This window comes from Hyalella azteca, unplaced genomic scaffold (assembly GCF_000764305.2).
Source record: "Hyalella azteca isolate HAZT.00-mixed unplaced genomic scaffold, Hazt_2.0.2 contig502, whole genome shotgun sequence".
NCBI lineage: Eukaryota > Metazoa > Arthropoda > Malacostraca > Amphipoda > Hyalellidae > Hyalella > Hyalella azteca.
Window position 1 is genome coordinate 37,088 of NW_025930849.1, and position 18,440 is coordinate 55,527.

The following is an 18,440-nucleotide window of genomic DNA, read 5'->3' on the forward strand; positions in this document are numbered from 1 at the left end:
CTCATGAACTCCTCTATTCAATCAAAATAATACCCCACAATCTTCTGGTGCATCGGTCAAACTCTATTTCCAGCCATTATTCAGTGCATGACAGTCAAACAAAAAAGTAACGCAGTAATATAATTTTGAGCTCAATGTAGCAATAACGAAGGTTTAAGGCTGGCGTCCACTGAACAAGCTTGGAGTGCAGCCGAGCCATCGCGAGGCCGCGAGCAGAAGGTCAAGCCTTTCACTAGCTCCTGGCCTAGCGCGCACACTTGCAGCAAACTTGCACGGCTTAGACAACTTCCTCGGTTATTAGTTATTAAATGCCCTGTTATCATCAGATCTTATATTCTTGGGCAAAACCTTTCATTTTACAAGCACAGCATTGGTCAAATTCGAAATTTGGTGGCTAGAAATGTTTGAAATTAAGATTGGACCACAGCAATTTATTAGTGTTTATTAGCAAACTCAATCGTGTCTAATCAATTAAGCCCAATACAACGATGGTTAGGCAGCTTTGAGGCACTACGATTGTAATTTATTTCATTCCATGCTAGCCTAAAAACCATCACCGTCGTAAAAAACAAAAATTGATTTAACTGTAATACAAATATCAGGATCGTGTTTAAAGAGACTGCCATCAAAGAAAACGAATATATAAACTAGTAAATAGTAGTACCATCAGATGACCTTAAAAACATTGAAAACTCCCAAGTTAATTCGATTATATTGACGTTGCTTTATATAACTTTTTTTGATCTCTCTTCTCTGATGTAAATCAGTTTCACAACTAAATGCATCTCCAAACAAATGCCGTACAAAGGCTCTCACAAGAATACTACCCATATTTTAAGTATCGAATTATCTTCAACAATAGAGCAACGAGCAGTAAGCGCTCTGGTTGAATGGACTGTCACGAGCTGCCATGTGGACAAGGAAGCGTCGCACGGTCCACGCATCGTTGCCAGCAGTCCATCGCTAAGCGGCCGCTCACGATCTAACAGACTTGCCAATTACCGACGACGGTAAGACGGTTGATAGTGTAGTAATTTCTATACTAATTGATGCTAACAATTTTGCGGTAAGTATAATGTTGATATAACAATTAATGAACTATGCTTGAATATTGTCAAGTCAGAAGAAGATGAGAGTGATCGTTGGATGGCGGAATTGGGAAATGAATGTGTTACAAAATTCGAGGGACCGGTCAAGCGGTGAATTTAATTGAGCGGAGAGAGATGAGATCTTCAGTCGCGGTGATCCGCTCATTGGCTTACTCGAACATCGAGTGATGTATGTACTCATTGAACAATACAATAGGCTAGACGATTGCCATTCGACGACGTATGAATGCAAGTGATAACGCTTATGTACTGGCGATGTTTCAACACACGTGAAGTACTCCAGCCCGAGAGAATTTTTACTGATATATTTATAAACGACCTCTGATGCTCAAAAAAATATCACTGAACACCAAAATTGTTTATGGATTTTCTCATAGAAATGTCATGCACAAATAACCGAGTTACATTAAATTTCTAAGTCGCAATGAGACGTTGCACGTTTACATGTGCTATCTATTTAGGAGAAAAATTTAATCCACTCTGGAGAAAATCATCGACGAATAAGGGCCGATTTTTAGCTCGTAGATGGAAAACGCTCGAGTATTTTCGTTAAGACACACAGCATTAAGTATGTGAGAGGCCTACAATGTTTTGTTGCATGATATAATATTGTTTGAATTATTATACATTAGCAATTCGACTCCATTTAATGCATACCCGAGTAATTTTAAAATTAAAAAAGTAGAACCAGATACAGATGAAAATTTCATTAAAAAAATCTCACTTCTCATTTATTGTCTTTTCGGTCCGAAAACTGAAAACAACACAAAGAAATACTATGAGCTCATAGCTTTTTATGACTTAAGACAATGGAAAAAGTTTTGGGCTGAAAAGCGCAAGTTAATTAAGAGCTCCAGGTAGCAACACGCACGCTTTCGCTGGGCTGAGTAAATTATGTTGCGGCCGAGGAACAAACCTTCACAACCACTAGAATACAAAAACCTTTACCAGCTCAAGGTCCCATCAGAAAACAGAGCTTACGATTTAAAACTCCATTACTGCCGAAGAACTTGCGACTTCAACGCACTCACGACTGAGTGAGTCCATTACACATTTTGCTACATTCAAATATGAGTAAATCAAGGAGGTTTACAGGTTTCTTCAGAAACGAAAATCTATGAAATTTTGGCTGCTCTTCTACGATACTTTCATGTATTAATGATACCTATCGTTTTCAACGATACTTAACTTATTATTAGAATCATTCGTTAAGAAGGTTTCAACGGCACCAAAAACATAGGTTATAGTGGATAAATAATATTTTTTTTTCATATTATTGGCAAGAAAAAAAATGTAATTTGTATATATACCAAGTTTCAGAAGTGGAAATCAAAACAAATAAAGTGACGCCGATCGATGTCAAGCTGGAGAGAATGAAGTGGCGTTTATTATGCGCGCAAATAGACCTAGAAAATATTGCAGCGAGATAACATTTTTGTCACTCAAATTCTTTCCTAAACCACAAGAGAGATTAGGTATGAAAAGACACAAATATAACCTCTAGCATTAGATTACGATCGATTAATCCACAGTAAATAACTATAAATCGTTTCGTTGCGATAGAAATACAAGATGACGAAATATAGAGGCCAATGAAAATCGCGGATGATACAAACGCAATTGGTAAGCAACAAACATGAAACAAACGCAATTGGAATTGGTAGATAAATATAGGTTTAATACAAGACTTACCTTATAGTTGAGCATGTCGTCGATACGTTGGTTGATGTCGTTATTTGCCTTGGGTCTCATGAGAAGAAATATCTTCTTGACGGGACAAGATCTTAGTAGTTTTTCCACTAGCACTTTGCCCATGAAACCCGTGCCCCCGGTTAGGAACACTGTCTTGTCCCGATACCATTCCGATATCTCGCTGTTGTCAATGGACTCCATTGTCGGAACCTGATGAGATATCCAGACAAACAAATTATAGTTTTACGTCAATCCGAAATTTGTTCTCAAATGACAATAATGCACTGAATTCTAAAAAGTGTTAAATCGGTCGTGTTCTAGACCAAGCCTATCAGGGAATCAATAAAAGAAGTTTGTTCGCTGAAGCAACCATAGTCACGAGTCGAAACTGTTGCAAGACCGTCACTGAGCAACCGGCATCAAGCACTTGTATTCGTGAACTGAACGTCTCGGCCAGCGCCATGTAGGAGGAGTAGGATCTTGAGGTGCTCCTCCTCCGGTACGAAGTGGCTTTCAGGTTAACCAGTATGCGTTGCGCATCTTGCAACTTCCCTGGGCCGAGGGGAGGCATATAGGGGCAAGTTCTCCCTCCCCTAACCCTTTCTCTTGGCCAGACTAAAAGTGAGAGGTGAGGCTGCTACAGCTACAGACCAAAGTAGTGCTGCATGCCTAGGGCTAGCAACCAGCAAGAGCCACTCGCTCTTCGTTTGACTTTCACCAGTATTCTCTCGACTCTTTAATGCCACTTAATCTAAATATCGTTGTCACCTCAGTGTACCAATCGAGGTCAATAGGCCTCAATATCTTTATAGATCTGTTTAACTACATTGATCAACAAAAATCGATCGAAACGCATGTTACTATAAGTCGAAATAATTTCATCAGCCTTATCGTAATGATTTACCGAGTAATTATATTTGTGTATATATGTATATAAAGACGGTATTATCAAATTTTGAATCAACTGTCAAATTACATACAGTAGTCAAATTTGAAACTTTCATGAATGACAGACGAAGCATAAATACTTGTTTTCTTAGATTTATCACATAGAGCTGAGAGAGGTAAGTAAAATAAAGAACTCCAGTCGAGATGAAGCTAGCACCCGAAAATCTCTAACAAACTACACAGATGTAGCAAGTTGGCCCTGACCAAGTCGGCCTTGGCATCACATGTGCCGTCTTTAACCTAAATTTTTGAGAGAAATTTAGGTCGGAGTCGATCCACTTTTCTGTTAGCCGTACTCAGACTATGGGGTAAAAAATATTTAAATGGCACTACGTCACTAATTGTTTATTTGCTTATACCAATAAAAACGTGAGCGTGTTAAAATTCTCAACATTCAAGCTTAATTTCTACCCAGTGTGAAATTATTATGGAGTAAACTAGTTTCACAAGAGACAGTGTGACACAGAGGAGTGAGGCCGACTTGTAGGTCTAGCAAGCCTAGTTCAGGATCAACATTCTGAACGCTCATTAAGCTCGAGGCCACATATATCCCTGGCCCTAGAGCTGAAATGCGGCACAACATCTACCAAGGAATGCTAGCCATCAGGATAACTGAACGCCATCAAAGAGTGCTAACACGAGATAAAAGGGTTGTCATTGAAAATTAATGGGGCACCTGATCCTTATACAAATTTTTAAATGAAGCAAAATTCAACTGTTCGACCTCTCTTCAATTTCGCAATGAAAACTCAACTTTCACGCGCGACTAATCAAGATTTGACGTGAACTTTATTAGCAAATTAGCATAAATGCTATTGATGTTAACGGAATACCTTTAGAATGTAATTTTTGTTTCCTTGAAAAAAAAACAAAACAAGACAATTAGGCCTGGACATTGTTTCCTTGAAAAGTTCAAATTCTTGTGGCCCGTAAAGTTTCTGTCTGAATATACACAAAGATTTTAAAATGCCAGAATGTCCAATTTTCAGCCCAATTTTAATACTTTGAAGTAATAAACCATTGAGATGCACATTCGCACAAACCATAACCGTTGTACAATTGCTGAGCGAGTAAGATATACCAACACAAATAAATCAGGCAATCAGGTGAAGTTTGAATAAATTCTCAGGTCCATTCCTTCAGTACAAAACTTCAGTTCAGTTCAAGAGAAGGTTCCTTCAGTACAAAACTTTCGTTGGGTTATACATACAGGTCCATAAGTTGACTCCATCAGAAGAATTAAAACGGAGGGTGAACTTAACTCAAGTTAGCGACTTGAAAGCGTCAAGACTATGTTCTTTGTATAAAATTAGGACCATCGGTACAAGAGCCATAGCCGAATGAACGACACGCGGTCGCTTGCAACAATTAATCATAATGATACTCGGTCTCAGTAGCGCACGTGCCGGAAACATTCGCCGTAGGCTCTGCCGAAACGCAGAAAATTGACTGTTGGCCTCTGGTTGCGTGATTAACATGTCTTCGATAGTAAGTTAAGACATACAAAAGTGATTTGAATACCTGTTTAAATCATGAAAGAGGTGAAATTTTTCAAAACAAACACGTGTAACATTTATTCCCAATGCGACATGGCAGAATGTTCATATAAAAAACTCGTACTAATGTTCCCGAAGAATGAATTTTTCAGTACGGGTCGAGGCATCATCAAGCATCACGAATATGTCCTTAGGGCACTGTAAGGTGGAGAGCGAACGGTTGTCTGGCATCACTTAAGTAAATAGGTCTAAAAAACGAATTCCGGCACGGCATCTAAAGGGAAGCGCCCATGACGCGGATGAAATTGCGTATTGAAATTATTGTGTGCAGTAAAAACCAAATGAAAACTGACGAATAACCGCTTGGCTTGAGAGTACGACTATAGTTGATCAAGTTGAAGCAATTTTATAACGTGGGAGAGGTACGGCAATTATTTTAGGTACCGTACCTGGCTTGTTGCTGAAAAAAGTTGCTTGTAGAAAAGCAGTCGTTAAATTCGACAGAAAAAAAAGTATTAGGTAGTTATTGCCGTAAAGGTGTTATACTACGAAAAGCTTCGAGACTCGAGTTTTTTAAAAATTCAAGTTCCATTACCAAGTCGGTATACCAAGCCACTAGGTACGAATATCATTGACAACGGTAAATCACTAAATGTATCCGAGACCAAAGGGTCAAAACCTACGTGTCCGATATTCATTGTTCGACTACCATTCGTAAATTTGACAAGATTTAATTATTGGTGGCTTATTACAAAACTATGAACAATTAAAAAGTAAACAAGCAACACATACCCTTAGAGAGAACACACGATCGATGATAAACCACAAATTTGAAAGTTATACAACTCCCATTACACCAGTGCTGCATAACTTCCCGACTCTTGCGGAGAAGGAAGACACTGAGGATATGTAGAGCATCGGTAGGCGTCTCTTTCTGCGTGGTCAAGCAGAACAAACTTAATTTATCGATTTTTTTCCTACGTTTCCACGTTGAATTCTTTGCGAACTTTGGAGATCGAGTAAAAACAACAATGTAAGAGAGATTTCATCCATTATTTTATTTTTGCTATGCGCCTCTGTTTATGCTGAAAATTATGGTACTGTAAATTATGAAATGGGTTAGCGATAAAGAAAATAAAAGAAAAGTTTATTTTAAATTTTTTTCGCAACGGAATGAAACTTTTTAAAATAGAAGTTGTTGGAAGAATTTTAATTTCAACTTTTCTAGTCGATGAACGGAAAGAATCTATAATTTTTTAAAGAAAATCCATCGCTTACTCACGCATTATTGGAAACGTTACAACCACTGGCGAGTTTTTCTGTCGCCGCCCCTTCTAAATTAACGCCATTCACTATTTATAAGCTGTCACAAGAGTGCTTGAATTATTCGCACTAAAATGTGCATGTATTAAAGTTGCATGGGAGCTGTGCCAACGGTGTCCATGTATACAGAATTTTTATCTATGTTACGGAATCAACGAGACGATGCCTAACGGGAGTCATATAAAAAATGATAATTAACCTTATTTTTAATTCACTCAAATTTAGTATGAATTAAATTAATTAAAATATTTGTTTATTTTACTTAACTTAAGTTAAAAGGTTGTAATAACGGCACGAAGGATTGCTTTAATGAATGGATTAGCAGGGCTTCTCTGGTATCAGTTATTATCAGTCATCAGGAATTATAGTGTATTCAATATTTATCAGGTGGTCGGTACCATCGGCTATCAGGAAATACTGTATTCTACCCTATAAGGTCCCTGGTATCACCATTCGGTAGGTACCATCATGTATTATAAGGTGTCATGTACTATCTAGTACATTTAAAAATCTGGTACATTTAAATTTAGTTGCTAAACTTAGATAATTTTAGAACAAAACAAATCGCACTCTAGACCAGGAAGATAACGTTATTTACTGATCGGCAGTGAATTAAGTGCAGTGTCATCGACCGAATTAAGTGCAGTGTAAGAGAATGGCCTCCGGTAATTACTAACAGTAATAGGAAGTTTGTTGACGCTGTGTAAATACTAGAAATACGGGAAGACTCTAGAGAACTCTTCTATCTGAAAAGAATAATAAATAAGGCAGGCATAGTATAGAGCTGCAGCGGCGCACGAGCGAGAACGTCACGCGTGTTTTACGCTAAGCAAAAACAATGAATCTTGTAGACGATGGAAATGAAGCATGCAAGTTTCGTCATTCAGTGCGTGATTGGAAGAGTTTCATAAGAGTTCTACAGGGAAGAGATCATCAACAATTTAAATATTACTCATGTGATTACTTCAAGCAAATATTGATAGGGAAATGACCCAGTTGTTGGAACTACATGAAACTCATTCCTCTGAAATGCTTTGAGTGATAAATTCATCTTATTTAACCGTCAAATTACTAACCTGAGTAGGAGATCTTCAATTTTTGCTAATTTATTTTTGTTTTGTCCTAGCATTTTCAATTACATCCTGAGAACTTTTATATATACGTAGAAAAAGTACAATTCTGGAAATTTATCCAGTTTATGCTGTTCACTCTATACGGCTCCACGCTAAACCAATTCCAGATATATTATTTTTCTATGAGTGTGTGCATCTGTATAATTGTGTTGCCTGCGACTAGCACCTGTATAGTTGTGTTGGCTACGACTAGCACCTGTATAGTTAGATCTGTGGTACCAGGATCTGTGGTACCAGGATTTATGGTACCAGGATCTGTGGTACCAGGATCTGTGGTACCAGGATCTGTGGTACCAGGATCTAGGTAAATCCATCACTATGATTCATCGGATCAAGTCGTCCGTTTTTTCAAAAGGAAAAGGCTAATCGATTGAACTCGAGAGGAATTACATAATCAGAAAATCATTATTAGTGTTTTTTTATCAGGAGTTTCGTCTCGTATCTCCATCGTTTGTTAACCGTTAAGCAGTAACGAATCATTTTAGTTCACTGCGGTTTATTGCAGGTTCCTACGAATCATAAAACTCCACCGCGAATCATAACAGTTCACTACGATTCATTACAGTCCCTACGAATCATATAACAGTTTTCCGTGAATCGCTATAGCTTTCTAGGAATCATTGCAGTTCCGAACGCATGCATCATTGCAATTCACCACGAATCATTCCAGTACATAACAATTTAACAAATCACTTCAATTAAACACGAATAATTTAGATAGAAAACAATAGAAAAACTTTCAATTAGTCGCAAGGAAGAAATTCAAGTTTAAAATTACTCTACAACATAAACTAGTATATACTGTAGCATTGCTGGATAAACTTAACTCTCATGGATAAACTTAACTCTCTTTTACACAATGAAATACTGAAAAGTTAGCGTACCGAAACTATATCGTGAGAAACACGATCGTTCGTTGAAGTACAGCTTTTGTTTAGTCGAGTTACTGGCCTTGATTTTCACAGTTACATGCACTGTACTGTTAGATGTACGGCACTTCCTCGTGGGACGGTGCAACGGCCGCCGCCGCTGCACACCTCGACGTCCTTATAGGAACGTTCTGTACAAGTAAATCATTTATCCGCCATGTTTAAGGAACGTTTTCTACAAGCGGATCATTTATCCGCCATGCTTAATTAAAGAACGTTCTGTACAAGCGGATCATTTAGCCGCCATGCTGGATGAGGTTCACTTCATGTGTTCGTTTGTTCTAGATAATCAATTATTTGTTCAATGCATTACAATATTATTTCAATGCATTTTGATTACGTAATTATTCGTAAATATGAATTAAAATATTATTTTCATGTGGTTATGAACCATTAAACATGAAATTTTGTTTTAGTATGAGTATGAATGCATTCGACAAAATCATCAGAATTATATAGAATGACAGAAAAAAGGATACTCGTTTGTAACTCTTGTTTGACCCTATCCGTAACAAGAAGCTCATGAATATGATTTGAACTTTGAGCGACAGCTTTTGATCACAAAAGAACTAGAGGTTGGACAACCTTATCAGTATTTTATTTCAATTTTTTAGCTATGTATGTGATGTTTTGGTACACAACTTGAGTTTATTTTATCAAGACGTTCGAGGCACTTGAAAAGTTTCGTTACACAAGCTACGACTTGGACTAATGATATTCGCGAAGCTTACGCTATTCATCACATGAAAAACGAGTATTTCTAAGATTCAAAGCATTACTAAAATCACAAAAAAAATTTAGTTCTTGCTCATGTGAACTAGCAACAGTGGAAACGCCGGCAAGCACCGCACATGAAGCACCTAATGATTGACTGTGATGGTCATTGACTCAGTGACCGCAGGAATGAGCTTCTAGACAAGAGCGTTTGTTCTGTCAAGTTGCTTGGAAGGTGGCGGTAAAATAAAGAGTTAGCTTCATATCCTGAGTCAAGCTATGAGCCTTATTCCAGTACAGCTGTGCGGAGCATACTTCCGTACATCGTATGAAGCTATTCATTGTATGAAACTGAATTTCGGGTACAGGTATGCACAACATGCTACCGTACATAACATAACATAACATAGTGATCTCGGCGCTGAAGTGTAGGCCTGATGCGGCCTGTCACCGATTCTTTTCCTTTTCGTGCCTTGTTCACAGAAGATGTACATTCCATGCATTCCAAGCATATGCATATAGCATCACAGATAAAACTCTCACTTGTTATCTAAAATGTTTAACTAGTTTCCGATATAATCTGATGTCTTCCCGTAGCACCACCTTTCTGAAGACGAACGGCACTCTCCGTTGAGACAAACGTCTAGTAACATCTGGCAAGCTAATTTATAAATTATTTTCCCTTCATGAAGTTTGCAATTCAAAAACCTTTTTAGTTGTAAACTAATTCAAAAAAATATAAGTATATTTCCTAGCTTAAAATGATAGCTCGGGACAGTTCACAACCTGAGAAGGCCTAACATGGATAGGCCTCGTTTCTCACCTGATAATTTGGATCTTCCATGGATCCATAATCTCCCGTACGTCTCTTATCCCTTGGTTCCATTGTTCCTCAGATAAAATTGTTGATAGTCTAACAGATGATCTAGCAACAGATTATCTTGTAACAGATGCAGAGGATCAATTGTAGATAAAAATGTCACGCACTTCAAAGGAGTCGGACGGAGAAGCCTGCTTTTGGAAACACACACGAAGTATAGTGATCAAATGGTCGAATAGAAGCAAAATAGCAGTGAGAATTTTAAGTCGCATTAAATCATTCATGCTATTTAAATGAAGTTTAATTGGCGAAAGGAAGCACCACGTAATTTTTCTCAAACGATTCTCACGAATAATTTTTCAGAATAGGGTTGGAATTCAAACTAGAATTTTGCAAATTTATCACTGAAGGGGAATGGAAATTACTTAAATTTCAAATTACTTGGTGAAACAACACGAAATGGACTGAAGTGAGTACATATATTGCGCATAATATATATGGCCAAGATTAAAACACCAGTTTTCAAATATTTTCATTTAGAAAGAGAGGAAGAAATTAAGATATTTAAGCATTATATATACTAAGCTTTACGAGAGAAGTAAAAATGACAATTGAATCTAAAGTAATGAAACGAAAAGTAATGAAAAGTAACAAGTAATGAAAATTAATGAGTAATTAGTAATGAATAATGAAAAGTAATGAAAATTTTCAACTATAAATGGTAGCGGGAAATATAACGTTCATCGAACACAACAACGCTACTCGACTTGCGCTCGCACGCAAAGTAGATGATGTTTTACACTCGCCAGCCAGATGAACAATGCTTACCTCGGGCACGGACGGACAACTTATCCAGTCCTCGAAACTCAGCACTAAACGTGAATGAACACCACGTAGGCCTCACTAACTCAGGTACCTCCCCTTTTAACTAAAAAGATTATATCTTTGTTATAAAAAAAAGTTGTTGTGCACGTCGTAGGGAACGACATTTTTTGCTCTCGCTGCTGAGTCTACATTTGGTAGGATCCTACATAAATATTGGATGATTCTATTAAGATCCTACGAACGAATGACAGTAATAAAAGTATAGTAAAAAAGTAATAAAGCGCTTCTTGACAACTCAATTATAAAGAATAAAAAATTAAAGCTCACTGCCACACATATCTCGTTTCTTATATGTTACAGTTGTTTTTAAAAATAACATTAAAAAGTCATTACTATATTCATTTGTATAATTGCTCTTATTCGTCACTACTTTTGTTTATGAATTTACAATCAATTTTATCCGATAGTTTATTATTTATAGTGTATATAGTGATAAATATTAAATACCGTAATAGTGATGAATATTATATACGAATACCGCATTATTTGATGCAGTATATGCATTTGGGAGCGTAACAAATGACATGTTCAAATGAAGTTTCAACCACTTCGTTTACGTTTACTTTGGATCGATTTGACTTGAATAGCTCTCTCTCTCTCTCTCTCTCTCTTACTAATTCATTTAAATAGGCATTCCTTGATCATGAGTGTAATTACGGCAAATAAATCGTAAAATTTTATCCGGCACCAGTTGAAAATATCGCGGTTATTAACATCAAGCTTGAACATAATTTAGACTGATTTCGGACTGTAAAATATCATTGTTAAACTGTAAAATTCAAATAAATCCTTTGCCAATCATTGTTATTCGCAAAAGAAAAATTATTTATCATATAAAACTTTTGGGCTTAACAAAGATTTTAAAGCATTTCACACGCACACTGTTATGAGCAGACATTTTTTTTCGAAAAAAGACACATGAGATTTTTACAACTGCGGAAAACATTAGTGGAAAGCTTAGCACACATAATAAAATGGCGAAGTGGTTTTTAGCAAAGAATGCGGTATTTGGACGATTCCCCGTTCCTGAAGTGACTATAGGATTGTGCAGTTGTTTGAGATGGACTGCGTGGTTGACCTTCAGTGATAAGCTTCAGCGTCGCTGTAACTGTGAACCTAGCACTTCGTGGCGGAATATAGAATAATGTAACAGGTATATATAAATGGAATAATATAATATGTAAAATAACTCATCGCTCAATCGACAGAAGTTCTCATTGTTCGATGAAGTGTGCAGAAACCCAAGGGAAAGACCGACGAAGCCATCTAATAAAATGACTGTTCGCATTAGATTGTTGTTAACTATATCATATATGTCTCTTTTGGAACTATAAATAGTGTATGTAATATACATTAAACATAAGTCCATTGGCTCTGAATAGCAAGCCTACACCATTATACAGTAAACTTCTGTTAATTGTATATATTTTACGGTATTGTATCAAATATTACATGTAATATCCTTGCAAATGAATCCATTAGCTCTGAATATAGTCAGCTTTCATGGCTAACGACAATGCTCATGAGCAGCAGCATTTCTTATAGAAAGATAATTTGAACTTCATTGAGGACTCGCTGGAAAATGCCCAGCAAATAGTTATTTTTTTAGAAAAAATAGCCCGAATTATCTACTTGAAGGCACTTAAAAATTTGAAACGGTTGTAAAACGCGTTTGATGTTCTGACCGTGAATTAGCCCTAAATGGCTGTCAGAAAACCGGAATTTTACATCTTTAATCTCCATCTATAGTCTAAGCCTTGGCTCCAGATGGTGGTGGCTCCAGAGCACTAAGTTTGTGGATATTTGTTTTAAACAATCTCATCAGCAAATGCAGCTGTTATGTAATATACAATACCAGTGACGTCATACAGGCACAGAAGAAACGTTCGGTGGCAAAACTTGAACCAGCAGATTGCCTACCACCAGAATAACTGAATAATTGCGGCTTTGTTGCGTTGCGTTCAGATTCAAAACGGGTTCTACATCAGACAAAATTTCTCGGGGAAATCCCTATTAGGAGATAATTTTTGAAACATTAAATTTTATCCAATTGAAATTGCAGAAATAACAGTTTTCTGAGCTTCGTGTAGCATTATTTATGGTACCGGCGGCGCGGCAAAACTTTTGAAAGTTCTCGAGTGATTTTTATCATTTACCATTTGATGATGACTCGTTTTTCTCGGCAAGTTAATTCGATATAGTGAAATATGAATCATTGTGCAAAAACTTGGATCATAATTATCGAACAGCTTTTTTAATTATGGAGGACATTATTGTCAAGAGGGCCATCATACAGATTTAAACTTACGGAAAATAAGACTAAAAAATGACCATTTAATGACTAGTTGATCGTACAAGCAGTAAACCGAATCTGTAGGCTTGGTTGACTTTGACTTCGACCTCTTTTGATTTTCAGAAGTATGTTGCAAAAAAAATTAAATTGAACATGGTAGACTAGACGCTATCAAAAACTTGATGATCTGTACAACACGCATGATGATGATGATCAACACGCATGCAAGAACTTGAACGTGCATCAGCCCCGGAAAGACCTGGAAGAACTGCGGCATCCGCTTCCGTGATTTAGCCAGTCTCATATTGCCGTCCTGACCTCACTTTGCTGGATCGTTTCCGACGCTCGCAGCCCACGTCTTGTATATCATAAAAATGCGTACGGCCACAATTCATATATGTGATCAAAATGCGTGCAGCCACAACTCTTGTACATGACAAGAATTGAGTGTAGCCATGCACGAGTCTCATATGTGATTAAAAATTCAAACAGCCACACACATAATATACGATCCAAATGAGTGTAGCCACAATTCTTATATATGATCAAAATGGGTGCACCCACATATCTTAAATGTGATTAAAATGCGTACAGCCACATGCAGGTCTTATTTCTGATTGAAAACGCGTGGTGGCCCAGTGGGTTAAGGTGTTAAAACGTGTGGTGGCCCATGCAGTGGGTTAACGTGTTAAAACGTGTGGTGGCCCAGTGGGTTAAGGTGTTAAAACGTGTGGTGGCCCAGTGGGTTAACGTGTTAAAACGTGTGGTGGCCCAGTGGGTTAAGGTGTTAAAACCTGTGGTGGCCCAGTGGGTTAATTAACGTGTTAAAACGTATGGTGGCCCAGTGGGTTAACGTGTTAAAACGTGTGGTGGCCCAGTGGGTTAACGTGTTAAAACGTGTGGTGGCCCAGTGGGTTAAGGTGTTAAAACGAGTGGTGGCCCAGTGGTTAAAGTTCAGAGTACCAAGATTGGCGCAGAGAGGCGCGGGTTCGAGCCTCCAGCTCTGTGCGCCAGTTTCTGGTCAGAATCGGCAAGGAGACCGGCGAAGCACAGCAGAATTGTAGCAGTGAGTTGCGCGTTCAAGCCCGCAACAAGCTGTGGGTGTTCTGCAATGTTAAGAATCGGTGACAGGCCTCAAGCCTATTAAATGCTGAAACCGCTATGTTATTATTATTTTATATAATTATTATTACACGTCTTATTTATGATCAGGAATGCGTGCAGCAACACGTACGTCTTCATGGATGATCGAAGATTCGTGCAACCACATCACGATCAGTGTGGAAACGAACGAGCCTCATATAGTATGCACGAGGACAAGATATCAAATTTAAGTTTTTACCAGATGTTGAGACAAAAACAGCACTTCTAAACGGTGAGTCTAAACAGCACGAGTAGACCGCCATGAAGGCGGCATACTCGTGACAAAAAAAAAACTTATTTTCGGAACTAAAGACCTTCAGAAGATCACGTCAGGTCTGGCTTATATGCTTGCAAGGATATTTGGTGCATATTTTGGTTGGTCGACGCTTATTGTTCTAATGCACCGGCAAGATAATTTTGCTGCACACAGCCACGGCTTCGTAGTTTTTGCCGCCTGAAGTCCGCGTTCCCAAGCAGTCACGTCGCTCAACAACCGAGCTAATATTATTCCGTACACGTGCATTAACAAGTAACGGAATTAGCGATCAAAGATGTGGGTGAGGGACATTAAAGCGTACCAGTGAACATTTAAATCTACATACACTGGCACTATTCTAAATCTTAAGAAGGGCCTTCGTGAGTACCGTTAACTGTAAGAAATAACCTTGATATACCAGGGATAATTCTCAATCCAATGAGAATCCAACAATATTAAGCGCCGCACATTCAACAATAATGCGTTGTTCCGAGCAAATAAATTGATTAGCGCAAGAACGAAAAGAAAAAATTAAAGAACTATGTCACTTAACACGTCTGCACAATTCTTCCCTCCTGACACCAACAGGTAGGTCATGTTTGTCAACAAATGTCGCACGAAGGTGTCGCATCAAAATTAAATTTGCTTAATTGATGCACCAAAAAAATTCATCTCCTTAAATTAACTCGCTGAACATTTTACAATTTACAACAGTAAACGGTACAAAATATTTTTCAAAAAATTTTTGTTTACGCTCACTGTTAAAATGCCCTTTAATTATATGCAGTCCCAAGAACAAAAATTAACCAATTTCTTTATTGCATTGTTGGCTCTATATAGCTGAAGCGTTGTCTCGGTTTTGACCTTGACTGCGTCACAGAAAACCTGTAATTTACACAGCACTGCGAACGTTTTGTGAATGAGACAAGAAAGAACTTCCCACCAATCTTACTTCCAACTCCACCTCTCGTTGTGACTCAGGCTGCAATTCACTTCGGTTCCTGCAATTAGCAGGTAAATCGAGCTGTCCGTTTCCATACAAGCACGCTGAGCCAATCGAGGCTGTAACCTTGCTTTTGTAGGCTGATCTCCGTATGTGCTTCAGTGAACAGGTGTAGAAGAAAATTTGATTTGGAATTAATAAGTTTGAGTTTGACGTAAACCATTTGGAATGAGAGTTAATTCTCAGGATCTATCCGCCCAAAAATAAATTAAGTACAACAACAAATGGCCTTGCCAAACAAGGCCTGAAGGAATGAGATAATGAGTGAATAATTAAATTTTTTACTTAACACAGAATGGAATTTCAAATTGAGCATCGAAAAAACTAGTATCAACAACTTCAAATAAATTTTAAAAAATTATGGCCCAAGTGCGAGTTGCAGTCGTTGCTGCGATAAGATATGTAGTGGAAAAGGCTTAACCATTAATGTTAAGAGTCTAATATGAGCACATGTCATATACGAAGAGTCTAATATGAACACAGATAAGGTTGTTATATATAGGGATTGAAATAGGATTCGTAAAACTTAGGATAGATGCTATGCAATGAGACTGAAGATGTCTGCATACGCTGGAGGTAAACTGAAAATCTGAGCTGACGCAAAATTGTTTATTTATTTATTTATTTCAATAGATGCAATAGCTACGTGTTACACTATGTAGATTTTATGTTGAAGAGCTGTGACCCTATTCTATCAAACAATATTCCTTCAGTTTAACTCAAATGCTTCATTTACATATGCTAATTTTTCCTTTAATTAATTCATATTGACAATTTGATTTGACGTGTATTTGAAATAAAATATTTTTGTTTTTAACAACATTTATTATCAATCAGACGAAGGAATTTCCTGCACGATAAATTTTCGAAGCTATCACAATGCAGAAATTTAAGTGCATGACAAAGGGTACACGCGAGTAAATATACTTCGACTGGTTGTACAAATGAGTCTCAGAAACATCCTTTTCAGACACATTTGCCGCCCAAAAGATGATCGTTGCAATGAGTTTCCATGACGCGGTATTTTATAAATCCGCCCCGGAGGCTTCAGAAAATTTTAAATTGCTACCGAATTTTTGGGCCAGTTTCTTCACGGCGATCCCTTGAAGGATGATACCTCCGATCTCTCTCCTTGATGTTATTTGGGAACAGAAATAATTTGAATTCCAGCGATCACTTAATTCAAGGATACTCTCTCCGATCTTGATCGTTGAAATTATTTGAGAACACAATTAGTTTGATTTACTAGTGAAGATTAAATTATACAAGTAAGAAATGTTCTTAATTCTTAGCTTCTCAGTGAATTTATTTCGTTTCTTATTTTATTTTGCTACTTAATAATGACACTGGGCCTACTTTTTTTTGTTTATTATTTTAATCTATAAACTTACACTGGACATAAAAGCTATATATATAGTTTCTCAATACTCATGAATATTCGTGTAATTTTTTACTTTTGCCTAATTAAAAATAAGATTTAGCTAGTAAATTTCGACTTATCGAGTTTTAATGAGCTAACCATCTGGACTGAGATGAATTCGATTTGATTTTTAACTTGAAGTTAACATATTTAAGATTTTAACACAATTACGCATCGGACATTATACTAATCGCCTTACTGCCAAAAGCAATGCTCTGGTCCATGGTGTGTGATTGCGCAATGGCATATTTTGCGCTTTAAATTCACTGGAAGATTTTTTGCCTAAGTCGCTGTGTCACTGAACCTATGCTCTGACGTCAGCATCCTGCCTTGCAGGAACTGCCACGTCACATACTGAATTTGTACTGCAACGTCTGTCCCCTACTTACAGCCACTGCCACGTCACATACTGAATTTGTACTGCAACGTCTGTCCCCTACTTACAGCCACTGCAGCGTCACATAATGAATTTGTACTGCAACGTCTGTCCGCTACTTACAGCCACTGCAGCGTCACATACTGAATTTGTACTGCAACGTCTGTCCCCTACTTACAGCCACTGCAGCGTCCTGTACTGAACCTCCACTGCAACGTCTTCCTCCTTACTCGAGCTAGTAATGATTTAATACAAGTAATTATTTAATATGCAATATGTTTTTGATGTAAAATGGAAAAAAGAAACATATTTCGAACTCAATAACATCGTTTCCGAGTTATTGCGTTCTAAATCTTATTTATACTCATGCAGGAAATTTCCTCTGAATGAATTACCTTTCACGTGATTGTTAATAAATTTTGAAACGCCGTAAATTAAAAACTTATATATTGCGCCGAAAAAGTTTTATTCCTTGACTTCCCTAAAAAAATACTTCAATTTTGTATGATCCAAATAAATGTAAGTGAAATAAATAATTAACTACGCAGGTATTGGAGCGCTACGTACTGAACCTCTGTAATAACGTCTGCAAAACTTCCAATAAAACTGTCATTTCTTGCATGATCCTACTTATACCCCTGTGGCAACGTTCTGCACATCCTACCTGAACTAATAGTGCAACGTGTACAGTACATCCTACCTAAACCACTGCTGCAATGTTTTGCATCCTACCTGAACCGCTGCTGCAACGGCTGCATCCTACCTGAACCGCTGCTGCAACGTCTGCATCCTACCTGAACCGCTGCTGCAACGTCTGCATCCTACCTGAACCGCTGCTGCAACGTCTGCATCCTACCTGAACCGCTGCTGCCACGTCTGCATCCTACCTGAACCGCTGCT

General features: G+C 37.7%; 1 protein-coding gene across 2 annotated transcripts in view; it reads right to left on the reverse strand.

Annotated features, from left to right (window-relative positions):
* LOC108678705 (putative fatty acyl-CoA reductase CG5065) overlaps positions 1-10,569 on the reverse strand; it is a 29,732-nt gene extending 19,163 nt beyond the window's left edge. Inside the window, exons 1-2 of one of the 2 annotated variants that reach the window (XM_018167164.2) lie at positions 10,168-10,569; positions 2,802-3,011 (exon numbers count right to left, since the gene is read on the reverse strand). In XM_018167164.2, the coding sequence (XP_018022653.1) occupies positions 2,802-3,011; positions 10,168-10,230 (273 nt within the window). In that variant the 5' untranslated portion in view covers positions 10,231-10,569. Of the gene's footprint in view, positions 1-2,801; positions 3,012-6,037; positions 6,107-10,167 lie in introns of those variants that run through there. The other variant, XM_018167165.2, reaches the window with a different exon arrangement.
* Between the last annotated feature and the right edge of the window lie 7,871 nt (positions 10,570-18,440).